Source organism: Anser anser, assembly GCF_964211835.1.
Source record: "Anser anser genome assembly, chromosome: 5".
NCBI lineage: Eukaryota > Metazoa > Chordata > Aves > Anseriformes > Anatidae > Anser > Anser anser.
Window position 1 is genome coordinate 32,402,849 of NC_139725.1, and position 27,825 is coordinate 32,430,673.

General features: G+C 38.0%; 2 protein-coding genes and 1 long non-coding RNA gene across 9 annotated transcripts in view; 2 read left to right on the forward strand and 1 right to left on the reverse strand.

Moving 5' to 3' along the window:
- ZNF106 (zinc finger protein 106) overlaps nt 1–21,129 on the forward strand; it is a 41,795-nt gene extending 20,666 nt beyond the window's left edge. For 2 of the 3 annotated variants that reach the window (XM_083837527.1, XM_083837529.1), the window contains 17 exons: nt 179–800; nt 1,600–1,669; nt 3,680–3,834; nt 3,930–3,990; nt 4,319–4,660; nt 5,990–6,767; nt 7,135–7,190; nt 7,681–7,826; nt 8,283–8,417; nt 9,335–9,451; nt 10,496–10,687; nt 12,020–12,082; nt 12,843–12,962; nt 13,433–13,504; nt 14,874–14,945; nt 15,582–15,728; nt 16,737–21,129. In XM_083837527.1, the coding sequence (XP_083693653.1) occupies nt 179–800; nt 1,600–1,669; nt 3,680–3,834; nt 3,930–3,990; nt 4,319–4,660; nt 5,990–6,767; nt 7,135–7,190; nt 7,681–7,826; nt 8,283–8,417; nt 9,335–9,451; nt 10,496–10,687; nt 12,020–12,082; nt 12,843–12,962; nt 13,433–13,504; nt 14,874–14,945; nt 15,582–15,728; nt 16,737–16,793 (3,205 nt within the window). In that variant the 3' untranslated portion in view covers nt 16,794–21,129. The remainder of the gene's footprint in view (nt 1–178; nt 801–1,599; nt 1,670–3,679; nt 3,835–3,929; nt 3,991–4,318; nt 4,661–5,989; nt 6,768–7,134; nt 7,191–7,680; nt 7,827–8,282; nt 8,418–9,334; nt 9,452–10,495; nt 10,688–12,019; nt 12,083–12,842; nt 12,963–13,432; nt 13,505–14,873; nt 14,946–15,581; nt 15,729–16,736) is intronic. The other variant, XM_083837528.1, reaches the window with a different exon arrangement.
- Nucleotides 20,971–27,825, reverse strand: part of CAPN3 (calpain 3) — a 32,342-nt gene continuing 25,487 nt past the window's right edge. For 3 of the 5 annotated variants that reach the window (XM_083837557.1, XM_083837556.1, XM_083837558.1), the window contains 4 exons: nt 27,634–27,712; nt 25,712–25,828; nt 25,290–25,348; nt 20,971–24,039 (listed from right to left, as the gene is read on the reverse strand). In XM_083837557.1, the coding sequence (XP_083693683.1) occupies nt 24,013–24,039; nt 25,290–25,348; nt 25,712–25,828; nt 27,634–27,712 (282 nt within the window). In that variant the 3' untranslated portion in view covers nt 20,971–24,012. Of the gene's footprint in view, nt 25,829–27,633; nt 27,713–27,825 lie in introns of all 5 variants that reach the window. The other 2 variants (XM_083837555.1, XM_083837554.1) reach the window with 2 other exon arrangements.
- Nucleotides 25,827–27,753, forward strand: LOC310900124. The gene is made up of 2 exons (XR_014584844.1): nt 25,827–26,931; nt 27,569–27,753. It is a non-coding gene; the product is annotated as an uncharacterized lncRNA (long non-coding RNA).

Consider the following 27,825-nt stretch of genomic DNA (forward strand, 5'->3'; position numbering starts at 1 on the left):
AAATCTGATTTTGTGATACACAAAAGCAATTCCATTGCCACGTGAGATAGTGGTGCAGAATACCAGTGTAATGAGTTGCTAGATCTCGTAAGACAATAACGTGCAACTGGGGGAGGGGGAGTCTTTTTTCAGCTTGTTTCTTGCATGTGTAATTATCTTTCTTTTTTTCTCGTTAAAGGTTTGGTATAGAAATGGTGCCTCTTGTTCAAAATGATCAAGAGGGTCTAGAACTCAGTGAAGAATCTGATCTGTCTACTTTGGAAGGATTCCAGTGGGAAGGGATTTCCTTAGCAGTGCCTGGGTCAGCCAGAAAACGTAGCTTTTCTGAAAGCAGTGTCATTGCAGACAGAAACCCTTCTGCTTATAGCTTCTTCAGTGAACAAGCCAAAACAAAAGAAAGCAAGGAAAGGCAAATAATTGCAGCCAGCCACTCACATCGCATAACGTCTGCGTATGAGGCAAGAGCTGACATTGAGGCTGACTTGAAGCGGGAGACCTCTTCTCTTCCTTTGTCACCATTTATGTCTGAAAGAACTGAGACTTCTGGAAGGAGACACAGCCTACAGGCCACCTGTGAGGTCACAGGCCTCACAAAACAACAGCAGGAGACCCCTGATAAGAGAACACCTCTTCTTGAAAAGCAAAATGTACTGGAAATCTCAGAAGAAAATACTCTGACTTCAAATGATGTACTTCTTGCAGTGTCTAATAACATAGATGCAGCTACCGACAGTAGTTGCACATCTGGTACTGAGCAGAATGACAGCCAAGGAATTGGAAAGAAGCGAAGAGCAACAGGAGTAAGTGTACAATTTTTGTGCAACTTTGGTGTGCTAAAATATGTTATTTCCATGACAGTGGTTTTGACCACCTTGGAATGATCTCTGTAAGGAGGGCTTTTTCTTCATTTGATTCTTGTACATTGATAAGCTTAAAGTAATTGGCTTATTTGACTTAGTTTTTAAGAATCTTTTTCATTTCAGTCTTCTTTTTAGCGCAGGACTTCTGCTTAATCTTTTTAATTTGTAGGAACAGCAATTGCTCTCTAATTTTGATTTGGTAATTGGTACACTATGCTAGTAAACAAGATTTGTTAAAATATTTCAAAATTATGTACTTCAAATGAGGTAAAAAATGTTCAAGATGATAGCCCATTTGTCTCTAAGCCACAACTTTCTCCATCTGAATTTGTTTCATTGTCTCCAATCAAAATAATCAGACTGGTTTTGTTATATGCAGAAAGTAAGAATTTTAATTCCTCAGTGATTTCATTCTTTACACTATCAACTAAATCTGTGAAGTAGAAAACCAGAACCACGTGTGGTATTGAACATCGGATCATGTAGAAGGCTGCCTGCTTATTTAATATTTTGTCCTAGTTGAGATGAAAACATGGCACCCACTTTGTTGCCCTCCCTACTTCTAAGAGGAGAGGGAAGGACAAATTATATGAGAATGTGCAAAGTTGTATATTTTCTTCCCTGTGGGTACAAGTGATGCTTCTTGAGAATGTGATTGTTTGATTTCTTGATTTAGGCAAAACTGCCATTGCAACTTTTTTAATAAAGGTGTGTGTGTTTTTATTTGTTTGTTTTGTAGGAGGGATCCTCTCCTGAAATCCCCAGTCTAGAAAGAAATAATAAAAGACGAAAAATCAAAGGTAAAAAAGGTGAGTGACTGTCATGCATATATTTGTCTAGGATAGAGGTTACAAATACCTAGTAGTATTCTGACTGGGCTAAAATGGCAGTTCCTTAATGTTACTTTGGTGCTTCTTGGCCCTTACTGAAGGTTATAGGGTGTACTCCTATTAGGGCTGCGAGACCTGTAAGATTAGAGCCAGAGCAACCAGGTACAGTGGAGTCCCTTCTCTCTCTATCCTGCTGTGGGAGTCCTGACTTCCAGAGGGCTACTGAAATTTAAAACAGTGGAAGAATCCACTGGTACATTCCTCTCTGAATGATGTTCTAATTTTTCCATTTTACAGTACAAGATGCAGAGGAACAGGGGTTGACATTTCTGGATTCTTCCCAATTTGTACCATTGCCTAACAAGTCTTTTGTATCTCTTATTACCTGTTTGTAGCTTGATCAAAATTATACTTGTTTAGAGGCATTCAGGATGAGCCCTGACTTAACGAAGTTGTCCTTAGTGTTGCCTTCTACTGTCATCATAACACATTCTTCTCTGAAGAGTCCCATATTAATGTCAGAGGTTGTTTCTAAGAGAAGACTTTGTGCTTCCTTCCTGCTTGCAGTTCATGTTCACAGCTGCACAGATGGGACCTGTGTTTTCCCCCGCTCAGGGGAAAGAGTCTTGCTGCCTCTCCTGACAGAAGTTCTGAAGGGAAAAGAGCACTCATCACTCCATTCTAGTTCAGTAGTTCAGCTTTCCTGTTCTCCTTCTGGATGTTCTTACCAGAAAACTTGTACAGGAGCCACTGAGTTACCTGGGCTGTGTTCAATTTTGAATATTCCTTCTCTGGATGTAATTGAAATGAATATGAAATACCTCATTCCTTCCTTTCTTCTCCTCAACAAAGAAAGCAGCTCTAATCTTGGCATTAGACAGGTCTTTTTCAAAGAAATCTAACACGTCCGTATCACCACATAGCAAAGCTAATCATCTGTCTTTTAGGAAGAATATTTTCTTTGGAAGCTAAATCATTACATCGTCGTCTGGGAGCTTTAGGACCAGAAGCTTAGTTTTCATAGCTAAGCTACAAACACAGCTTTCAAATGTTCCATTTCTCTCTCTCTTTTCTTTTTTTTTTAATTTCTATTGAGTTGTTCAGAATGCAGGGCAGTTAATATGGATCTTGTAGGAGCTAGTCTTTCCCTACATGAAAAAGTGTTTTTTATCAGCCTATATCTTCAGTGACTACTGTCTATTACAGAGACTACTACTCTAATAATGCATTTGACATAGAGCAAAGTAATGCAAAAGAGAGACTTTTCCAGCACCATATTATTGTGTAAATCTACTAAAAGAAACTATAACCTGAATTAAGCTGAGCAGTGCACAAACTGAAACTTAATTGGCTTGAAGCATCTCTGTAGAGAAATCTTTGAAAAAGGAGGATCTTTTATTGAGTACAGAGCTTGGAGACTGTCTTGAGATTGCAAACACAAATCTCACTGCCCAAATGCTATCTTGGATAGTACGTGGTTTTAGCATTTGTTTCCTTTTGTCTTCATGTGTCTTTTCATGGCCTCTGAATTAACTGAATAACTTAATTCATGTTTAGTTTAAGTTAGTCTTTGCCTTTTTGATTACATTAATGAAAATTGTGTACTTGTACTTTATATGTATATATACTTCAACAAAAAATCTTTGTGGAAGAGGGCGACTTCTTTTGTTCAACAAATTAAGTCAATGTTGGCAAAACTACAATTAAAAAAAAAAAAGCTGCTAGGGTCAAAGCTGAGATCCCATAAAGAGAAATTCTTGACTTCACTCTTCTTCCATGTAATACATGAATGTTCCTGTGTGTACTCTTCTTCAGCCTCTTCTGCAACTATTAATGCTTGACTTAATCTGTTTTCACATTCAGAGGTGATAGTATTTATTTAGCGATCACGTGTAATTTATTTTAATGTATTGCCATATACAATTATTGCTAAATTATGTGTTGGGTTGTTGTGTTTTGTTTTTCTTTGTTTGTTTGTTTGTTTTTCAGAACGTTCTCAAGTAGACCAGTTGTTGGCTATTTCACTGAGAGAAGAAGAATTGAGCAAGTCCCTGAATAGTGTGGACAGCAGTCTCATGCAGGCTAGGGCGGCCCTGCAGGCTGCATATGTTGAGGTTCAACGGTTCCTTGTATTAAAGCAACAGGTAACAGTAGGCTTTTGAGACTGTCTGACCTAGAAGTTAGCAGCCTGAGAAACTGCCTTAAGTAGAGTTGGTTTAAATCACTACTTTTTTTGCAGATAACAATGGAAATGAGCACACTGAGAAGCCAGAGAATCCAGATCTTGCAAGGGCTACAAGGTAGGACATACTAACAAACTACAGCAGTGGAATGCTAACTTGCATGTTCTTTGAACTTGGTGTCTAGTAAAAATTGCATTTAACTCAAGCTGACTCATTTAAAATGTGGAACAAAATAGAGGGCTTTCCATATAGAAGTCGTTATTGTTCAGGTATGATCTGTTGTCTCTGATAATGTTGTCTAGTGGCTGTCTTGCAATTTTTTCTCTTCCTTGTCTGTTTGCCAGAAAAAATGAGCTCTTGGAACTGCTGACTTTTATTGCAAGAATCTGTAAGTTATGTATGTGTTTTTGTTCTTTTTTTTTTTCCTCCCCTCTTTTGCCATTAGAAACATATGAACCTTCTGAATTGCCAGAGCAACTTTCCAGCAGTGTCTCAAGTGAGAGAAGAAATAGCAAATCTCAGGTGGCAGCTGATTTGATTCCTGGGGGCTCCTTCTTGCCCCTTTTGGACACGTTGTCTCCTGTACCTCCACTGGGAGCTTCTGTTCATGTCACCACACCAACGCCATTCCAGTCATCTTCTAGCCTCACATTGACTACTCCTGCAGACTCCTCAGTACAAGTTAAACGAGAACCTGTGTCTCCAAAAGGCTCAGAAGAAAATATGAATTGTGTACTCCAGAACTCTCTATGTGCTTCACGAACAGAAGTTGTGGAGCAGAAGGAAGGTATGGTGGCTTATATTTGCTTTAAAAAATAGTGATAAGAAGATATGGGAAATGCTTTTTTTTTTTCCCCAGAAGAATACAAGCTGGGTGTCAAACCTCTGCAGCCTGTTGTGCAGGAATGAACTTCCATTGGCTTGTGTAGTCCTTTTGCAACTTAATATTCTTAGAAGGTGGGACCATCCTTACAACACATCCAAATGGACTCCACATTTTTTAATTGTTAAATACATGCAAATTGTAGATTTATACATTTACAGTCTAATAGCTTTATTTTAAAAATGAAACAAACATGAATTTTCATGTTATATCCTCTCAGAATAATTTAGTTAACGAAAAAGACTTAAAACCTCCCCCATAATTTTTCTCTTCTACTCTGCATCATTATAAAGAATATCGGTAGCTGAAAATCTACTTACAAAGGAAAAACGTGTGCTTGAAAGCCTTTTAAAAAATAATGACCAACTGCATTAAGAGTATTCTGTGTTCTTGTTAGGCCCTGCTGGTTAATTACAAAGAGTATATTTCCTCCCTCAATGCCAGCATTCTGAGGGACTACTAACTGCTTCCCGACGGGGCAATTGAGTAATTCACTTTTCTTGCACTGAATTAGTTTCCTTACTCACTTTTTTAACACCTACAGTACTCTGAGTGCTCAGAATCAATAATTTGGGGATTAGGAATTTCAGATTAAGTTGCCAATTGCTATTATTTTCTTGTTTGTTTTAAGTGACCAAGTGCCTTCCTTGCCCTTTCTTGTGGGAAATGAGTAACGAGTGATGTTAGAGATGTATTCAGATTACAAGGGTTTGTGCGCCTTTGCCCTGGTATAATTCAACACAGTAACTGTTTAGACCTCATCTGAGTATTCATTTCTTCTGTATAGATGGGTCAAGCACAAGCTATGTCATTGAGCAGCTGAAGAGTATTAGGCACGCATTGGTTAATACCAGTCTTCTACAGTAATGATGACTGCTGGTAAGGGAGAACACAGTAAAGGGTGATAGCATTTTAACCCAACAATGTAGGATTCACCAATGGCTTTTTCTCAGAAATTCAAAAGCATTTAGTCAGCTAGTGACTTGAATGATTTGCCCCGTTCCTTTGATTCTGTGTATACAGGTAAACATTTTATTCTCAAGCTACATTTTTTTAAAGGCTGGATAGCTAATTTAAATAGCGGATTTGCACGTGTACATATCCTTCGAACACATAGGAGTATGTTTTTTACATGCACATTTAAGTATAAACAGAAAATTGCAGGGAAAGCAAACTTTGAATAAATATTTATTGCTGTGGAGATCGAATATAACACTGGTCTCTTTTCTTCAGAAGAGATCAGCCAGAAAACTTCGGTGCATCCAGTTATCTCTGCAACCATATCCCTGTCAGAGCTGACAGCTTGTTTCCAAAACACTAATCAAAACGTTCACAAGCCTGCTGGAGACAGGGGAAAAGCTGGACTTTCTGAAAATCCTTCTCATTCGCTGTCTGATTTCAGCAAGAGAGAAGCAAATGATAAAGCGACTGAAAGCTTTTTACTGGATCAGTGTAGCACCTCGCTTCCAGATCGTTCAGTCCTTCTAGAAATGCCAGTGGATAAAACCCCCAAACTGTCAGCAGATGTGTCTGAACAACAGACAGCAAACACTCTAGTCCCCACAGAAAAAGGGAACAGGAGGAGAAGAAAGTTAAGGAAAAAGAAAACTCTGAGGGCAGCTCATGTGCCAGAGAACAGTGACACAGAACAGGATGTAAATGACTCTAAGCCCATCCGGAAAGTCAAGAGTGGAAAAGTTTCTAAAGGAGAAAAAGTCACTACATCCACTCCCCCAAAGCAGGAGAATGGAGCTACTACTCAAGCAGCAAGAAACAAAGATGAGAACGATAGTGATGCTTCTCTGGAACTAGTGGAAATTGCAACGCCACAATGCGAGGTGGTTGACATTGGTTCATCAGAATCAGGAGATGAGAAACCAGACAGCCCATCAAAGAGGGAGTCACGCAGCAATGTGGACCAAGCAGTCCTAGAGGCATCTTGCTCAGGTTATGATGAAGTGAGCTCTACCAGTGAGATTGGCACAAATTATAGGGATGATGTGAAAAAAAGGTGAGATTAGTGCTCAAAAGCATTAAACAATATATATATATATGTATTTTTCCTGTTCAGAAAGTTTTACAACATCAGTAAATTTTAATTTAATTCAGAAATGAAATGAGAGAAAATGTGTCCCTCTGTATGTCATAAATTAAATTTGCTTCTTTGATCCACCAAACAAATGTGTATTGTTCTCTACCAATTTCTCTGATAATTGGAACATGGCCCTACTGCATGGAAACTATATTTTTGAGCTTACCTGTTTTAGGCTTTTTTCTGCATAGTGCAGAGTCCTGTGTTCTGGAGTATTACTCATACCATTGTCTTGTCTGAAAATGAGCAAAGTCTAATCCTTCCACTCTTAATTTCTGTGTTACAGTGTGGCTGAGACGCAGACTTCAATATCATCACTAAGAGAATCAAAGAACTCATCTGGTATATCTTTTAAGCTTTTCATCTTGTACTTTTTGTATGATATATTGCAAGAATTCCAGTTATGACTAGATCAAACTGCTTCTAGAGGAATTTAGCCCTGAAGGCAAAAACCTGCTCTAAAAAAAATGAAGTGTAAAGTGATGGATGCTCACTTACCCTGTCCCTTGTTGAATGCTTTGTGCCTTGAGTCCTCACCACCCCATTCCACACAAACACTTCTACACGGTCTCAATAGAGCTGTCAGACAAAAACTAATACAATCCTTTAGCTATTTGAAAGATCTTTCTGGACTTTATATCATACAAAGATCTTTCTGGTATTTTATATTACGTTCTGCCACTTACAGGCTCCAGCTGAGAACTGCAGTGAAATCTGACTATAAAGATGCTGAGCCCCCATGATAGTTCGGCTGTTTGGTAACACAAAAAACAGTACAGTATTTGCTTGAGTTCATTCAAGTAATCCAAGTACATGTGTCTCTATCCTACAGAAGTGTCGTCAGAGCCAGGTGAGGATGAAGAACCGACAGAGGGGAACTTTGAAGGACACCTGGCTGCAGTGAATGCTATTCAGATTTTTGGGAATTTATTGTACACCTGCTCAGCAGACAAAACTGTTTGTGCTTACAATCTGGTTGTAAGTAAGGTTGTGATATTGGTTTAAGAGTAATTCCAGTCACAAGGTTGCAACTCTGTTTTTGTAAAGCCTTATTATGTAATTAAGGAAGTAGCTCCTCTTTTGAGTACTTAAATTTTTTACTCTTCAAACTTCTCTTCCTCTCCCCTTCCACTATTTCACCCTATGAGAGGGGTAAGAGGAGATCGTTGCATATCGTAATGTTTTTGTTAGCTCTCCCACCCTTCTCTGTCAGTCACAGATCACAGAATGATTGAGGTTGGAAGGGACCTCTGGAGATCATCTAGTCCAAACCCCCCTGCGCAAGCAGTTTTCCCTAGAGCACATTACCCAGGATTGTGTTGAGATGGCTTCTGAATACCTCCAGGGAAGGAGACTCCACAACCTCTCAGCGCAGCCTGTCCTGAGAGATATTACAGACCTTTAGTTTGACAGACCTCATGCTTTGCTTTCTAGAGCAGGAAGTGTGTGGCTATCTTTGAAGGACATACTTCAAAAGTGAACTGCCTCCTGGTCACTCAGACAAATGGGAAGAATGCTGCACTCTACACTGGTTCAAGTGATCACACTATCAACTGTTACAATATCAAGGTACTCAAAGTCTGTGGTGATCAACATGTACTGCTTTTTTATGTAATGTTTCTTTGCAAATATAAATGAAACAAGCCTTTTAAACCCATGTGAGCTGGGCATGAACTTCACTTTATACCTTGTTAGAGTGGAGCAGAGTGAAAAACCAACCAACCAAAAAAAAAACACCAAACAAACAAAAAAACTAACCATTTAGTGTAATCTTTTGATCCTTTGTCTAGTTCATTATTGCAGTTTTCACCAGAATAACATGATGGGATCTCAAATATCGGGAACACTAATGTGCAGGACAGTTGTCTGACCGTGAATATTCAATTTGTCTTACCTGTGTTTCTAACTTCATTGCTTATGTAAGATGCAGCTCTCTGTAGATCAGCTATTGAGAGAACAGGTGGAAGAGCATTCTGGGGCTTTTTGAGGCTGGATTTCAAAGGAGAAACGATAGGAAAGCTTGTCCAACATGTAGATGCAAGGACTAGAATCATAGAATCATTAAATATCTGCTTCAGGGGGCAAACTGCCAGAGGTTTTGACTCTTAAGCTGATGATTCATAGTAGTTTCCTGTAGAGAAGCTCATGGGCATTTCTTGAACTCAAGCATGTAACAGGGTGTTTTTCATATATGGCCTAAACTTGTATATATGGCCTAGTCTAAACTTGTATATACATTTGAGGCTGTGATTAGAAGAAAGCTTTTAGGGCTATAACTGGTTGCTGAAGTAACATCAAGTCTCAAAGATGGGAGTGAGCTGCTTAAAAACCAGAATCAAACTGCCAGGTGACAGCAGACACTGAGATGTTTTTCTCCTGCTTTGCTAGTTCAAAAAATGTGGCTGGTGGGTGAAAATCATTATTCGTTCCAGGCTGGTTTTCCCTGCATTGTTTAGAAAACTTTGAATAATTCTTTCTGTTTCCAGACCAAAGAATGCATGGAACAGTTTAAATTGGAAGATCGAGTCCTCTGTTTACACAGCAGATGGCGAATCCTTTATGCAGGCCTTGCTAATGGCAATGTAGTTACCTTCAGCATAAAGGTTAGTTTGTTCAAATATTGGCACCTAAAAGCCTTTTGTGATGCTGTTTCTCTTCACTTTGTGTTTCTTTGATTTCTTTCTCTTGAGTAGTAAGTGTATTTGTAAGTAAAGTATTTTGGTGTAAGTGGTCACTTTTGGCCCCACATTTTGGCCATTGATTTTGTTAGTGCACAAAGTTGTCCCATCTCCCCTTCCTTCCAGTTTCCTTTCTCCTAACTGCTACGGTGTTGTCATATTTTTCCTGGTGATATTAAGGTTCCACCTAGTCTACCAGTTGTGTGTCATGAGAGTTTGCTGACAGAGATGATTATTTGTGAATCCTCTTGTGAATCCTTTCTTGCCTGTGAAAGTAGTGTGAGAGACTTTAATGTGTTGCTGGTTTTGCCTGCTCCATTTGCAGTTCCAGGGACTTGTTCACATGGGTTTCTAGCAAAGAAAGCGAAGTGAATTATTCTTCTGATTATTCTTTTTATGGATCCTTGACTAATTCCTCAAATTTATTCTTTCTTTACTTTTTATGCCCATGTTTTATGGATCTACCAAGCTTTCTTTACTTGAGTATTAATGTCCTAGTGGAATATCTTAAATTGTCTTCGGATAGCCCTTATGTTAAAACTGTTGTGAGGGAAAAAGTCTTTCTTACTATAAAATCATTTGCTGATTAAGTACTGTGAAATATCATAGAGGCTTTGATTTCATTAATGAGCTTTGAGAACAGATACATGTGTGTGCCTGCATGCATTTTTCTCTCTAAGTACTATTTTCTGCTTGTTCTAGTTCTGAAGGAGGACTTACTCAACTTTTGCTCAATAATTAAGGTTGTTGTTTTTTAAATACAGAAAATCAAAGCCCAATATAAGGAGTTATTTCATTGATTTGTAAACTTAGTTGTTAAGATGTAACTCTTACTGCTGTTGATATGCTGTGTTACTGTTCTGAAATGAGATACTATACCGGGTACCACACAGAAAGGACTCAGCGATCTAGGGTCAGTGTTATAGCAAAGTTTTAATGCTTAAATACTATTTTTTCCTGCCCTGACAGAACAACAAGCAAGTTGACACCTTTGAATGCCACGGCCCTAGAGCAGTGAGCTGCCTAGCCACAGCTCAGGAAGGAGCACGCAAGTTGTTGGTAGTGGGCTCCTACGACTGCACCATCAGTGTGCGAGATGCACGGAATGGGCTGCTTCTCAGAACTCTGGAAGGGCACAGCAAGACTATACTCTGCATGAAGGCAAGTGTCTCCAAAAACACATTTTTGACAAAGAATGCATAAAACTGTGTGTTCTTCTTTTACTTCTTCATCTAATAGTTAGCAGATCATGGTAGGGAATAGATTATTTCTGTATCTTAAATAATGAAAATTGAGAAATTTGGTAGGAAAATTCTGTATTGCTGCCATATCTCGTGTTCCCAGCATAAATGCTGATATTTATTTGTAGGAAGCATGCTTATTTCATGTTGTTTGATGATTCAGGGAAACGGTTTAATGTGAGTTCCCCGAAATGGGAGAATGAAGGGAAAGTTGGGGGAAAGGTGAAGCTAGCTTTCACATAGCTTGATTGTACAAACCTCTCTGGAAATTGGGGAAGAAAAATGTAACTCTAGAAAAATATTCTTCATTTTTAATAGAAGAATCATTACTCATTCTAGTCTAAATACAGTCTTTACATAAAGTGTGGTTATTTATAGGCTAGGCTTGAAACTTTTGACCTGCTGAGCATGGATGTATTTTAGGACACTGGTAAAAGGACTTGATTAGTGGTATAGCTTTCTGTCCTCACAGCATCACATATATCACATTTCAGATAATGTGACTTGTTTATAATTGTTTTAATTATATTGTTCTAAATGACATAAGCATGTCCACTTAATGATTTTTTTATTGTTTAGCCTGATTGATGTAACATGAAGTGTCTGAGATTACAAATTGGAATATACGCTTGTCTGGCTGCTTTGCTCTGACCACAGTCATCTACAGATGGGGGATGACTGTTTTGTAAATTGTGTTTATCTTCAAAATGGTGCAGTGGCACAGCCTTCTTTGCCCTGTGAGCTCTTTGCCCTAGTCCAGCTTGTGTCAGCATCCTGTGGTCCCTTCGTGATCCATGGTGGATCTATTAAGCTTCCTTTCTATACTAGTACTTGTCAGGAGCACTGTCTTGAGTTACCAAAGTGCACCACAGATGCAATATTTCCAGGAAGCATTGGGCTTTTTTGTGCGTGTGGGGAGCTGTATTTTGCATTCAGTTCACTTGGTCTCTGATCTTCTGCTTAGCTGTCCTTGAGAGTAGTCCATGGGTAGGATGACATAGCCTGGTGGGCTGCAAGTTAAGTGTCTAATGCCAGTTGTGAAGTCACCATTAGGCTAGCTTAGAACATTTTCTAGCTCTTACATAAAGAACTATGTGTACATTTTTTTTTCGTACTCAATTGATTTTTTTAGGCCTGCCAGATACAGGAAATATTACGGTGCAGCTTTAAAGTGAGCAGCGCCTGAATCCTTTGCTTGCCCATTTTCATGTCTGCTACAGAAATAAAAACTATTCTTTTTATTTTTTGAAAGGTTGTGAATGATCTAGTATTCAGTGGTTCCAGTGATCAGTCTGTCCATGCCCACAACATTCATGTAAGTCCAATATATCAAGTTGGAATGATTTCTGCTGTTAAGACAGTGAAAACGATCTATAAAGTCTACTGACTGTGCTATAAAGTCAGTATTTTCAAAAAGTTTGAATGACGGTGGAAAAAATACCTTTCAGAAAAGGTAGTCATATGATTTTGTTAATGTGACAAAGCACTATAGTAATTAGGGGGGGAAGTAAAGGGTAAAATACCTTGGGAAACATCCATTAAACTTGCTGATTCTTCTAATATGATATACAGCACCCTTTTATCTGGGGATCTTGGTTTTGCAAATATTACTACAAAGATGCTGATAATGTGGAAAGGGTTTTCATAGCTGCAATGAGTGAGACTAAAACTTACCACAGCTTTACTTAGTTTCCCCCCAAGATTGTTTATTTCTCTTTATTTAGCTGAATTTGCTCAATGATTTTTGTGGCTACATAAATACTTCTAGTACTAATAGCAGAGTGCCAGTTGCAGGATAGGTGGGAACATGTAGCTAATAATGGAAAGAGGGGAAGAAGTCTCTTCATAGTGGCATGCATTTCTATTGGACTGGAATGGCTTTTTGTTAACTTAAGCAAAGAAAAGGATAAATAGTATTTGATCATAATTTAGAAGTGCTTTCACAGGAAGTCTAATAAAGGGTGTTTCTGTACTCTGAGTGGTGAGCATTGAAGCTAGCTGCACTATCTATGTAAAACTAAAACTGTTCTGTTTAATTTTGCAATACATATCATCTCTGCATTTTCTTGGCACAGACTGGAGAACTGATACGGATCTATAAAGGCCATAACCACGCAGTAACGGTTGTGAACATTCTAGGGAAAGTGATGGTGACAGCATGTCTAGATAAATTTGTTCGTGTTTATGAACTACAGGTAAGAGGATAGATGGTTATTAATGAAATTTATCTAATGTGTTAATTAATGGTTTCAGGGTCAAATGCGGAGGTCATCTTTGTGCTTACAGTTCTCCAGCCCACTGATTTTTTTCCCGTCACTCAGAATTAATTTGGTTTTACCAGCCAAAATACATGGTTTTAAAAGAGCTAAACCTAAACCATTTTTTCAGAACTTGGGTTATCCAAGGATTATGACAGCTCAGAAAAGTGGGCAATTGTTGGTTTTGTCAGTGTGAAGGACCGAGTGCCTGGTTGGACAGAAAGGGTTACAGAAGTAATGCAAGTAAAATAATGAGCTTTCATAGAGGCTACAAAGCTTGGAATCCACCAGGGGGGCATTGGTTGCTACCCAGGAAACTTCTTTTAGGAAGCATCATCATTTGCATGTCTGTGAAAAATACCTATTAACTGTCATGCCATTAAATGTCTATTTCTGTTTCTTTCAAGTCACATGACCGCTTGCAAGTCTATGGAGGCCACACAGACATGATCATGTGTATGACCATCCATAAGAGCATGGTAACTTCCTTCTTTTCACTGGGTTGTTATATCCACGAGCATATAGACAGTTTTATTTTTTTCAGATAATGAAATCAACTTGCTCTGTAACTAAGACAGAGGTATTTAGAAGTGTCAGCTAAAAAGCTGCTACAGCAGCTTTGTATTTATGTAAGAGTATTGTCAGGGGGAAAATTACCTTCTAGCTTACTGTCGTTTTAAAACAGTAGTTCTGTGTACAGTGATGATTACAATGAAGAATCTAGAAATAGTAAAGTGTTTCCTCTTTTCAAGCATCAGTTCTGTTTGTCTTCTATGAAAGACAGTGAAACAGATGCTAGAGAAAAACTTCACTCATTGTCAAATCTAGTAACCCTTGAAAGAACCTAGGCAAAGTTAGTCAACTGACTTACATGCACAGATTTTGTCATGTGTCTGCACTGCAAGATAGGATTCTGAAGTACTTCTGGATAAATACTTCCATAAAATAGTGATTAAGAGCACTTACTTGCCTGATGTGTAGGAATTTGCCAACTTTCTTCTGGATTGTAAAACGAAAGGGTATAATAGTTATGTGTAATAACAGAAATTATCTATGAATTGGAATACCTATAGCCCTAGCTTCACTTCTCATGTGAGTGAGATGAAGAGCTAAGTGCATCCGGGCTATGTGCTTACAGTCTGAGGCTTGAACTCTCCAACAGTAATAGTCTGCTTGGGGCACTCTGAAATCAGAGAAGTGTTCAGATGAGCAGCTTTTGAAGAGTGAAGGACAATAATTTTCTGTAATAGCCTAAGAGGTAAGGTGTAGTCTCTTACCCACAGCAGATTGGCAGTTATATTCCAGTGATGAGTTTCCCGTAGGCAGAAAGACTTGAAATAAACAACAAATTAAATCTTCATCTTGTAGAGTTTTCTGTATTATCTGAAGACTTGATTTTATTAATTAATCTTTATTGTACTACAAGAATCTTCTTTCTGAGATTCTGATGTTCTTGCTCACCTTTCCATGCCATCCCTTTTTTTTATATTAATTTAACCCGTTAAGCCCTGGAAGTATATTTAATGTGATATTTACACCTAAGATTCTTTGCTTTCCTCCACTTCAGTGGCTAGTAACATTGTTTTTTTGTTTTCTGAACTCTTACACAAATGACACTATCAATGACAGAAGTTATGGAAACATTTCTTATTCATTAGTAGGTGTTTTTTATAAACTATGAATGCAAATCTCAAAAGAATTAACTTAGACACACTTTTAAAATTTGGAAACCTTGCATGTTGATATTTTGTTGTTATTCTCCTAACATGCTATACTGAAGCCTCCTTCAAAATTTGACTTCATTTTTTCTATTATTCCCAACTTGCTTCAAAAATATTTCTTTTACAGATCTACACTGGATGCTATGATGGCAGTGTCAGAGCTGTGAGGCTTAATCTCATGCAGAATTATCGTTGCTGGGTAATGAGCAAAATGTTTTTAGGCTTACTTTGTTACAATTTTAGACTAATTTTCTGGAGGTGGTCACTAGTCAATCTTGAATAAATTGAGTTCTAATTTATTAGAACTTTTAGGTCTTTTACAAATACCTATATATATGTATATATATATATATATACACTGCCAGTTGCATTCCTCATGACCTTTGTATGTGTGTGCTTTGGGGCAAGTCAATAGTAGGGTCTTAAATTATTTTTCTTTTGCGCAGTCTTTAGATAGTGACATGTAATTTCTTAAAACATTAAAAAAAAACCTTCAGCTGAGTGACACAGAAAAACTATTTTACTTTACTAAGTAAGTTCAATTAAATTTCCAATGGCTTTGTCTAAGATAAATTTAAATTCTGTAAAGGCTAAGTGCCTTTCTTCCTCCTTCCATTCTTACTGATGGCATAGGTTTGGCTAGAGGCAGTAAGAATCTGTGTAAAACGTAAATTAAAAGAAGAGACCACTGAGAATAAAAATGGAATAAGAAGGCTAAAAGTTATAGGAGGCATGTGTGTGAGCAGTCTTGACAGAATATTGCTGAGATGCAAGAATAAAAGCATTAACTAAAGTTCTTTTGCCCTAAGTTATTCTGGCATGTTTTTTCTACCAGTGGCATGGATGTTCACTGATCTTTGGCGTTGTCGACCATCTGAAACAACACTTGCTAACTGACCACACCAACCCAAATTTTCAGACCCTAAAATGTCGTTGGAAGAACTGTGATGCTTTCTTTACTTCCAGGAAAGGTTCCAAGCAGGTGAGTGGTTGAAATAACATTGTTATATATAGAAAAATAATAGAAAGATAAAAATCCTAACTACCAAGTAAGTGCTGTCGCCACAAGTGTGGGACTTCAATTTCTCTGAAAGAGGGTTAAATTCTTCTATTTGTAATGGGCCTAACTGAATATAGTTACGTCACGCAAGGCTAACAGAGTTCAGCTTGTGATAGATGAGGAGTGCAGCTGCCTATGAGGTGTGCAGCTGCCTATAACATGGATATGGTAAATTTAAAACATTTTGTTCTTAAAATCTTAAATGTAACTGGTAAAATTCTCAAAATACCAAAAGAAATTTTGGTAACTATACTCAAGATGTTCAGTTTTTGTGGGATAAGTTTTATCGTTTAAGATGAACAAGCATCAGTTTGAAGTATTTTTTTTATTCTTTTAATTTCTGTTCGCACACACACCCTTCATTTTTGTGGATGCTGATGCTGTTTATTCTTTACATGAGATTGGTTTTGTTAGCAGTCCTTATGTAAATATATAATGCATGAATTTCTGAATTAGCACAGATGGAGAAAATTGAAGGAGGCATAAGAAATGGATGCCAGCTGGATTAAGTGATATGGAAGGAATTGGGAGGGCTGTTATATTTACACTGATCAACAAAACCCACATTTTACTCCTTGGTGATATAAACTGCCTCCTTATTGAATGCTTTTGAAAATACACAATGGAAGGAGGTTTCTTTTAGAAATTAAAAACAGAAGTAGAGTCCTTAATTAGCATTTAAGCACTTGCTATGGATATGATGTATTTACTTAATATGCTCTTCTAAGTCAGCAAGTAAGCTGTTGTGTTATTTGCCTTGAATCATATGGTACCTGAGATTCCTTATATGTTTTTAATAGCTCTGTATCGTTTTTTAGAAACCTTAAGCCAAAAATTCATTTTATCCAGAATGTCACTTTCACTGAGGTTTCTAAAATCTTTTGCAGTTTGGTGTTATTTTTTTACCTGACTTCTCTGTTTCTTTTCTAGGATGCTGTAGGACACATAGAAAGACATGCTGAAGATGACAGCAGGATTGACTCATGAAGCTTTTCACCTCCCACATTGGGAAGTAATTTTATGTCAGAATTATTCCAAATAACACCAGTTTCTTACTCCAGTCTTTACTCTTTCTTTTCACACTTGGAGTGCAAAAAGGGAGTGGGGCTGAAAAGCCTTGCTACAGAGACTGCAGGTTGTGTTGCACTCTGTAGAAATAAGGTTGGTCTATAAAGACTTGGCCCAAATATAAGATTCTTGCAAGTTTTTAATTCACTGACAAATAAGAATGTTCCCCCCTCTTGTCTGCCTTGTTTTTTGAAGAAGCATATTCTTGAGAGTTTTAGGGAAGTCCAGAGGGGTGTTTAGAACCTAGATTACAATGGATGCTGGTGTTTGCACACTCAGCTTGAAGCCTATTAAGTGTCTAACTGACATATGACTGTTTTTATGTTGTATCCATTTTTTTAGCTGATTTTAATAAAAATCTGCAAGCCAGAATGTCACAAATTCTGACAGTGTAACCTGAGTGTCCACTGTACATATTGGCTTTCTTCAGAAAAAGGAACAGTATTTTATGGAGAACTGGAATCAGTTTTTTTAATGTTAACTGTAATTTATTTTTTAATCATTGTCTAAAAATTGCTATAATTGACACAATATATACAGTGACAGACTGCCCTAAATATTACACTTCCTGAGGTATTTTGGTGGTGGAGGACTTTGTTTTGTTTTGTTTTGTTTTTGTAAAGCAGTCCTTTGAAAGGTATGCCAGTAGCAGCAAAGCATCTCCACTCACATGCTTTGTGATCTTAGTCTCGTATAGGTCCTAATGTTCGGGAAAGGAGGAACCAGTATCAGCTTTTGTTTCTCAGTTAAATACCAGTATAACCACTACAACCTTGATACAATACCGGAGTTGGATTCTTTATTTTATTTGGAATTCCTGTATCTGCATTGCATAGCAAACAAGTAGAAATTCAAAGGCACTATGTGTCCAAATCATCTATTTCCATGGTATTTTGTTTCTCTTGTGAACTGGCTTGATTTGCTTGTGCTATGCTTGGTTCACAAAAAGTCAACTGGAAAGAATGGAGCAGGATTTTAAAGGATTTTAAAGTCTAAAATTCTTCAAGCAGAAGCTGGGGATACAAAATGCATATTGCGTGTAAAAATCTTGTTTCCAGAAATGTACATAATTTATGCAGGGAAGCCAGTGCAGAGGGGAATGTTTCTACTTGTCCAGGTCCCTCTGCAGTTGTCTCTTGGGGTTGCAAACTTGCTCTCATTGGCCTGTGAAGTTCAGTGAAATGGAATTCTTACATTTGTGATGCTCTCTTAAACAATAAGACTAATCTGGCAAGGACATATTTGTTCGCTTTTGACTAATTTACAGCTCAGGATAAAAAAACAGGTTTCCTTAAACTATAACAGAAGGTAAAGAAATTCCAGTGTCAAAACCAAGCTGCTTAAAAGCAAACTGAGCGCTTTTCAAACAAATTGCATGACTGTTTTCACTGGGTATCTCATTTGCCACTGATTTGAAACTTCATATGCCAGCCATAGACCAAATAAATTTTATACCTTAATTCTTTGACTATAAAAAAAGTCTTTTTAGGCTGAGACTGTGATTGAGAGAAGCCCATGGATGCTCAGCTCTGCCATCAAATGAAGGAATTTCAGGGCCTTCTCTGAAGCACACAATTTTTATTTTGTCTTAGCACATGAGCATCATTTCTCTGTATTTGCTTGACACATTGATGTTTTTTCCTTGAGAGACAGGAATAAAATAGGAACAAGTTACAGTAGCATCCTATTTCAAACACATAGGAATCCTTGAGGTTCCAGTGCTCTTGTTTTTGAGTGTTTTTTGTTGTTGTATTTTTTATTGTTATTATTTTAATTAAACTGTTTGTAGACAGAGAAATAAAAACAATATGTGACTTAGGCCCCAGGCAGTTTTGAGAGTTTTATGTGTTTTTTTGGGGGTGGATTTTTTTATTCTTTTTTTTTATTATTATTCTGTGGATGAAACAATTTCAGAGAATCAAGTTCATGGAAATCTCTGAGCAGTGTAAATGTTTTCTGATTGGTCTGGAGTCTTCAGGAGTGTTTTCTCTCTTTTTTCTGTTCATGGCGTAGAAGCAGGGGGCTGCATCAGACTTAAACCATTTCCAACATTACTGATATTCAAGAGTTTTTGAACCACAGTGAGGGAGCATGTAAAGGTGTGGGGAAAAAAACAATGTGAACTTTTCAATGTATTCTTCATAGACTGTTATTGAAGTGATGGTGTGGAGCTGTGTGTTCTGAGGACAAGCATATGGAGTAGTTGTATCGTTGTAAAAATGGCGTGTGAGTAGATTTTCATAATTTGTGATTCTTCTCATTCTGCCAGCTGATGACTGTTTTCAGGAACCTGCAAAGATCCTTCTCAGTAGGTGTTGCAACAAATGCAGTTATTACACTTTATTTGCATTCCTGATTAGTTAATGGGTTTATCTTTTCTAGTCGGTGTAAAAGCAGACTTCATTTTCTTGTAGACCATATTTCCTTCTTGGTCCTTGAAAACACTCCTTCCAAAAGCCTGGACTTCTGAAATCCGGATTTAACAGTGGTGTCTTTTGCTGCTACTTAGGTTGTTTCAGGTGCATTATTAGAGTTTTAAAATGGATGGGAGCCAGGAAAATAGCAGAGATGCACGAGTATTTATAAAAATTTTGCTTCATAAGTTTAAACACACACGTGTATAATATTGCTCAGGGGTTCAGAGGAAAATACTGTGCTGCTTTGTCCTGAGGATATCTGAAAAGGATTTGCTATAAAGTTGTCATGTGGATGTGAAGTTCCACAGACTTCTTTGAACTTCTTTAGGAAATGCAGCTTTCATTAATGGCCGTTCATTGCCTCTACACATAGAGGAGAGAGATGGTAAACTGATGTATTAGATTGGTAGCCGTTAATGAGATCCTCTCCAGTCTTGCAACTTAGGGTTCTGACTTCTGATACACCTCTGGTCAAAAAGTGAAATAACTTAGGGAAGGTGACTATGTGAAAATTTGACTGGGGATACTATTTGCCTGAAAAGCGGCACTGCACATCTGAAGCCTCTGCTCAGAACTGTTTTAGTTTAAAGTTTGTTTTTTATGCAACTAAAAAGTTGTGGGTGGAAGAGTGAGTAGAGTGAGGATTTATTTTATGGTTAGCTGTGTCTTATAAGTCAAATGTTAAACAATGAGCTCTGGACTTGCCACGCGGCTGTCTGAATATGGCAGTCCCTTTCAGGTACAAGCCACCATTTTCTTTTTAGTAGTACTGACATTGTACTTAGTCAGCTGTGAGCCTCCTTGGTGGATGGCAAGTGCTCAAAGCTATTGTACTCTTTTGTAATAGAAAGAATGGGATAGGCATTACTGAGCACAGTTGGATATCATTCTCTTAAAAAGTGAGGAACTGGCTGCAGCATACGTATGTTAAGGCCTACTCAGGCTCAAAAAGGAGACTGTGAATAGCATAAAGTGACCACTTAAAAGTTCAAATGTGCCACAAAGCTTAACCTTAGCCAACAACTTTGTCATAAGACAATGCTAAGACTGGTCTGTATTCCTTGCTCCTTTTCCTTTCAAATCACAGGAAAAATAACAGCTAACTGACAGTGCAACACTGTATGGCCTAATGCTGCTGCTGCTTTGTGTGGAAGGGGCCAGAGAGAAAACCGTTGGATCTGTTGGAACAAAAATGCATTCAATACCCCAGCTTCTGTTTGCCATGTGTAACTTGTACGGATTGCAGTTCAGCTGTGCGATGTCTTTGAAGTAGTGCAGATCTTGACTGTTCAGTTTGAAAGTGTGCATTATGCTGAATCAAGGTAAAACAATAACTGAAAGCTCACAATAAGCTGTAGGTTTCCAGAAACAAATGTGGTGCTGAGATGGTATTTTACCCTTTTCTTAATGAAAACACAGGTACGGATTAATCTTGGTTTTCAGGCTTGTATGGTACTCTCATTCAAACATAATCTAAGTTGTCCAGAATTGCAGAATATTTGAGGAAGGATAAGGAAGCAGTCTCAGCTGCTGTTTGTAAAATATTTAATACTGTAAGTAAGAGCAAACTGTGTAGGTATATATTCTGTTATATGCACCTGCCAGCTTCTCAAACTTCATTGTGCTGCAAGTGTTAAACACAACAAGTGTTTTGGAAGAAAGAAAACAGGATAAAACAATATGATTGAATATTTAATAACTTAAGCTGTGTAGAACATTTGCACAGATTGACCTTGTTTTTCCTCTTTCATTTTGTTACAAAGCTGTGAGTGTAATAACGAAACTTTACACAGCAAAAAACGAAAAGAAAATAAAAATAAAAGTTCTTTATATTGTTATGGTTTGTAAGCCTGATTCTTCTTTGTTTTGAACATCATGATTCTTCCCTAGGGTTTGGTAGAACATGACATTACCTTTGAGGGTCAGAAAAAATTGGACTGGCCACCTTGGAGCTGTATATTCCAGTGGCCAGGCTCCAGAACTGACAGGACTGTTGCAAATTTTCACTCCCAGTGCACAGGAATCTTAGACTTCATAGTTCTGCAGGAAAAATGGAAACTGTCCACTCAGCTGGGGCCTCTGAGATGACACTGGCTCCCTTGCTTTGTGGCTTGTTGCAAAGAGAACTTCTCTAGAGCTGTTGATTGTTCACTCAGCAGGACTTTAAGGACAAGGTCTGAGTTGCAAATCAAAAATCCTGTGTTATTATTTATTTTTTTGACTAATAGATTTTGTTGTTTTTTTTATCCTGTGAAGACCCCAACCAAGAACATCTCTGCCATATTTTTCTGTGGAAAATAATAGTTTATTGGAGATACTGTGTGGCTGGAACCTAGGGCTCCTAGTCTTCGAGTCATCTTAGAATCTTAATTTGGGTTAAAACAAAAGTTGAATTTGAAGGAGAATAACTCTTCCTTACATGAACTATAGGATTTTCTTTCTCTTTTAGAGTATGTTACAGTGCAAGACAACATTAAGAACTTTTTAGTCAAAAGGTTTTCTGTTTCTTAGTGATCAGTCAGTTAAATGTGATACTTACCAGAGTAAGTATGCTAGGATTTGATTTTGCGATTTTGCTTTACAATAGTAGCTTGTTTTGCATTGTTACTTTGCACTACTAGAGAACTAAGACTATTCATCTTTTGTTGCCTTAATTAGGCAGCTATTCTAATGTTTTCTTAGATTGCATTTTTTTAAGCCTCACATGAAGAAGGGAAAAAACAAAAAAAAACCCTGAGCTTTTAATTTGACTAGCTACTTTTCATTTATGTTAACATTGAATTAGAAAATAGAACACACTATTTAAAATACAGACTTCACCAAAAGTTTTGTGCATACATGCATGAGGCAAGGGCTTCCTCTCAGGAGAAGGTTCTCCAGACCAAGTCTGGTCTCTTCACATCCTTTTCTTGTGCATGTTTTTCTATCCTATTTTGTATTGATTAGTGATTGATCAGTTCTGAAAGCTTGTCAAGCTCACCTGCTTTTTTTAATGCATTCAGATCGTGAACTGACTGGTGTTTAAGATCTTAAACTGATTTCACATTTGCAATAAAAGTACAGAAGCTGCTCTATATTCACGAGAATGATGGAAGAGTGCTCAGTATTCATCCCTCTTTGTTCCTTAAAAAAAATAAACCCTAAAGGAAAGGTCAAAACTCAGTTGATGTATTTTCAGTTCAGTTAAACTTTACTCACACATTCTAACCATCTTCCCAAAGTGGTCACACCAACGTGAAGTGTCTGATTCTGCTAAAACTCACCTCTTACAATAAAGAAATACTGAATAATGTCAGGAAATACTTCTATACCTTAAGTGTGTTGTTAATCATTGTTTTAGTGGATAACCTATACTAAAAACCCACTGCTCATTTGTTCTCTGCATTAGTCAGGTGTTATTTTAATTTACTGAGTCCCTAAAATTTACCTCTAGGTTGTAGTTAGTAATTTTTTAATCTTCCTCCTAATCATTGGCTCCTGAGTTTGCATGTAAACTGCAAAAGCGATCGTGATCAAATGAGACAAGAGGTGGAAACAGCTTTTAGAGGATCCTCACATCACTGATGGGATGGCAGCACAGAGGAGGGTTTTAGGAAGGAAAATTTAGGCTAGCCTTGACATACACACTAATACAACAACCCCTAAATTATTTGCCTTGAGAAGATCATACAATAATAAAAGGCAATATTGTGTTCCTCAGTGTAAAAGTAGTAGATGTGATCCTTTTACAAAGCTACAGAACAATGTAGCTTTTACTTGATTACCAGTTCAAGGGAAAGGACTCTGTCTGAGTTGGGATCCAGCTGCTTTTGAGATTAAAACAGAATCCAGAAACTGTTAGTCAACAACATAGAACCCTGAGGACAAAAAAAGTGTGCATGTATGGTTTTACATCTATATATATATATACACGTAAGTATAGGAGATTTTCTTTCCTGAGTGGCTTTCTTGGAAGGGGAACATCACTTTCTCAACTTTACAGAGAATGCAGTTACAATGAAAAAGTAAAGCTATCCAGTGCGTTAACAGATTGCACGGGGATACTGAAAATGTTTGAGACAAATTGCTTTGTTCTGCCACTTTTCCTGAAGCATTAGACCAAGACATACCTAGATGGTGCAGTCTGTTGTGCCTGACTTCCACGTTTCTAGCACAGCAGAGAACCAACCTGCATGGCTACAGTGACATACATTATTAGGATGCATAATATTAATGCAGTTAGCACAATCTCATGTGAAATACTTCACATTATGAAGAGGCTAAAATGAGAGTACCAAAATCAGAACAAAGAGTTAACGACTAATTCCGAGGTGGTAGTAAACATCTCTGACGTTCGCAGTTCAGATACAGTCCCAGTTCTGCCTGACTCGCACTGACTTGAGGCAACACTTTCCCAATAGTCAGCGTAAGCAGAGTAATGGTTCACGCTCCATGTCTTTACCACGCAGAAACATCTTAACACAGTCATTAATAAATTAATCCTTGCTGCCCAAAGTAAAATGTCATAGAGATACTACAAAAGTAGTTACAGACTATGAGCACTGGTCTATTGCAGTACAGCTGTGTCTTTTCCAAGGGATTCTTTCATGTGCCATTTATCTCGGTGAGTGAAGCACATATATATCGTGAAATGCTCGTTTGCACTTGAGGATGAATGGAGCTCATTACTTAAAGAGAAGTCTTGAGCATGTTCTTGATGAAGGTGGCAGAGGGCTCTGGTGTTAGGCGTACATGGTGAGCTGCAGCCACTGGAAGGAGAGTTAGAAGTAAAGGAATTAAAGATCAGGCAGGACTTAGTGGGGAGGTGGGGGCAAAGAAGGGGAGGTGAAGCAGGGAAGGCAATTCCCTCTCTATCTGCCCTTTTCATGACTTGAAATGTGCTGCACGTCAATGAGCAAGGAACAGCTTTAGATGTACTAACTTGCCCGTGGTTCACTGCTTCTTCAAGGCTGTGGTCCTCTTACTTATGCTCTTCCCGCACTAACTTGTATGTACAAATAGTGTCCATGCTCTTCTATGTTGCATCTCTGTGCCCCTCCCTCCTCTAGTCCTCAAATTTGCTGTGCTTCTGGACAGCAGGATTTCTGTTATTATCAGGGCTGATTGCTGAATGGGAATTACAGCTGAAGTCTGTACATTCTGTGGGAAGGGGAGAGGGAAAGCAAAGGAGCAGCTGCCTAACTATGGGCCGTGTTCCTGGAGCAGCTGAACTTTGTGTAGTAAAGACTGGGATCTAAGACACCTTGCAGCTCCTCGCTGTGTGCAGGCACATCCTGTGCTGAGGGACTGACAGCATTTGAGGCTTGAGTCCCTTCTCAGACACCCTGATCAGTGCAGCACCTTGGGCAAGGCGATGTACAACTTGAACACGTGAGCCAATGCTGGGAAGAAATTTAAGATCATGCCACTACTATTGAAATGCCATAACCTCTGTAGCTGGAAGGCAGCTATTTGCTAACTTTTAGTATGAAGCATAGTGGCAGTGGAGAATTTTGTCTAAGGCATTTTTCTCCTATTCCTCCTTTTCTTGCAAAAAGTAATTTTTTTTTGTGTGTGTGTTCTCCTTAGCAGAAAACATGATCTTATGTTAAAACTTTCTAAGTCTTCTGTATAAGATTTAAAAAAGGTAAGGAACTATGATGACCCCCGTTATCAGCTAATGCCTTTAAAATAAAGAAGTGTGTTTAATTTAAACTGCCTCATAAAAATCACTCAAAGTTGCTTTGAAACACTTTAAAATGATACGAAAAATCCACAGCTGTGCCCTACAGCACCAGCTGGGGTCTTACACAGCAGCTGTTGCTGGCAGATCATGTATACAGACGTTTTCTGGGTAAAATCAACAGGAAAAATTTGAGGAGGCTTTGTGGACTCTTACTGACTTGGATGACAATTTCAGTCCAACTTGCATAGCCTCCCTTGAGGATGTGTACACTGAATAATACAACTAAAAATTAGTATAGTGATGTGTTAGAAATACTGGCATAAAGCAGTTTACCTCCAGCACATTGAGCTTAATGATTCCATCTCCATCTTTATCAAAGGCATGGAATGCCCCTAAAACAACGGAAGAAAAATATACAGAATAGATTAAATTAGTGCAGACAAAGTGTAAAGAAGATCCCACATAGCAAACTAAATCGTATTACTGCTGTGTTATGCAAACTTGTGCAGATATTTACTTACTTGGTCAGCAAGTGTTTCTGCTATGCTTTGCCTTAGCTTATACAAGGAGAAATGTAATGGCTTATTATCTTGTGTGTGCAGGATGACTGTCATATTTTTGATTCCCTAAGCAATATCTTAAATTATTAAAACTATTTGTAGGCAATAGTGGTTTAAATAAAGTTTGCTTTGAGTATGACTGCATTTTGAGGATGGGGGAGGGAACAATGCAGTAAAATGGGGGCAGCCACTCACTGAACATAGCATCCAGTCGCACGAAGCAGCAGATGAAGCTGTCAAAATCTATGTTCATGTTCTTGTCAGCGTAGCGCATTGTAATGATGTCGTAGAGCTGGTTGTTCAGCCGAAATCCTGCAGAGGAGCAGAAATGGGGCACAGCTGGGCCACAGCTGAGGGGAAGCACCAGTGCCAGTCAGTCCCAGAGGAAAGGTTTGGCCATAAGTGCTTCCCAGGGCCAGGCTGGGCTCAAGCTAGAGGATATTAAGTAAAGCTACAAGGGGCTGCCCTGTGTTGAGCTGCTTTCTTAAAACAGAAGTAACATTTTGACATTACTGTTTGGGAGTTCTGGTAGCATATACGTTAGCTCATGCTGTAAATAGAAGTGTACACTGAAGAGTTTACAACTTCAGTTAGCCTGGTGAGAGTGAAGCAGCAAAAACTGAGAAACAGAAATGTATGAGGAAGTTGCTATGAAAACACAATTACACAATGGTCAAAAAATAGGATAAGGTTGTAACTGCTCATCTTGGTGTTACTGAATTGTGGCACCGACTGCTGCAATATGCAGCCTAGCTTCCTAAAGCATATTTAATGATTTGAGTACTGATGGTTGATGGCTAAATACAAGGTCATGTGCAGTCTATATGCTGAAAGGCTGAGACCAAGAAATTTTATAGTGAAATGTGTCCTTAGTTCTGAAGTCAAGTCAGGAGGTATTTAAATACATATATATATACACACATATATATATATTATATACATATATATAAATATGTATATACACAATATATATACTTATTTTATTTATATTTTTATCTAAGTATAAATTTACTTATTTATATTTATTATATGTGTGTATATATATATATAAAAAACACTGATAACTTTCCTGGTGAAAATAGTAACCTGGAAAATAAAAATGACCCATATTTCTACTGTAGCAAGAGGCCAAATCCAGATGTAGTTTTGTCCTTAACAAAGAACTGAATCACTGATGTTTTATAAAGTACATACAGCCATCAATTTTTATTCCTTGATGAACTGGTAACTGATGTATCAAGATACCAGTGAAGAAGTGTCACTGAAATCATCCCATTTATGTTTATAATAAAACTCCAGATTTTTCTGAGTGAAGAAGTCATCTCACCCCTTTAGAGAAAAAGCTGTTGGTAAAGATATTTGCTGGGGGAAGCCTGCTGTCCAGAGAAGCAAAAAGTGTTGGAAGGCTCTGCAGGGTGAGTTTCATTAGCTGCAACTTCTACAAAAATACTTTTTTTTTTTTTTTGTGCTGCACATGCATGACAGGAGACTGAGTCCAGGTGGCTTAGTTGCAAAGAAACATGAACTGAAACCAAGAAATGTCCATCCAAATGCCTCTAAGAGAAGCTTGGACATTGACCTGCTCTGTCTCGGTTTTCTGTACAATTGGGATGAAAATTTTCCACTGTTCTTTGATTGTTACTTACACAAAAATAAAGAATCCACAGCTTAAGTGAGAGCAAGTGAGTAGGTTAGGTGGGTGAGTGAATGATTACAGGTGCATCTGTCAACAGCTGGGTGCAGCTGGACTTCCTGTTGCATCTCCTGTGTGCTGCTAGGGCAGTTGGACAAGCATTGTGCTGTGTAATCGAACATTGCACTCAATAAAAGGGTAAAACTGGGCAAATGTGAATGCTAACTTGGTACTTCTTTGGATTTGATGATTAGTGAGACTGAGATAATCATGTATTATCCACTGAAACATTCAAAAATCTGTTTAGTTGGTACAAGACTTGCAGTTTGGATACTTGAGAAACTCTGTTGGGGAAAAAAAAGGATTTTTAAATTTCTCTAGGGTCCTCTTTAAATGCTGCACTGTGTTCCTGATTTCAGCCTGTGATACACCAAGCAAAATAAGGTTTCTTTGATTGTTGGGCATTGGACACTGGGGGAAGTACCTGCATCCTTGACTGCATTGCGCATCTCATAGCTGTTAATGGTTCCCGAATGATCTGTGTCATAACGCTTGAAAATTTTCTGGAAAAAAAATAAAAATAAATACACAGCAGAAATAAAAAGCTTGTTCTTTTGTTGAACATACCCACTGATGTGAGTGGTATCCTCAGGCACTTGAAGGTTTTGCCATTTGC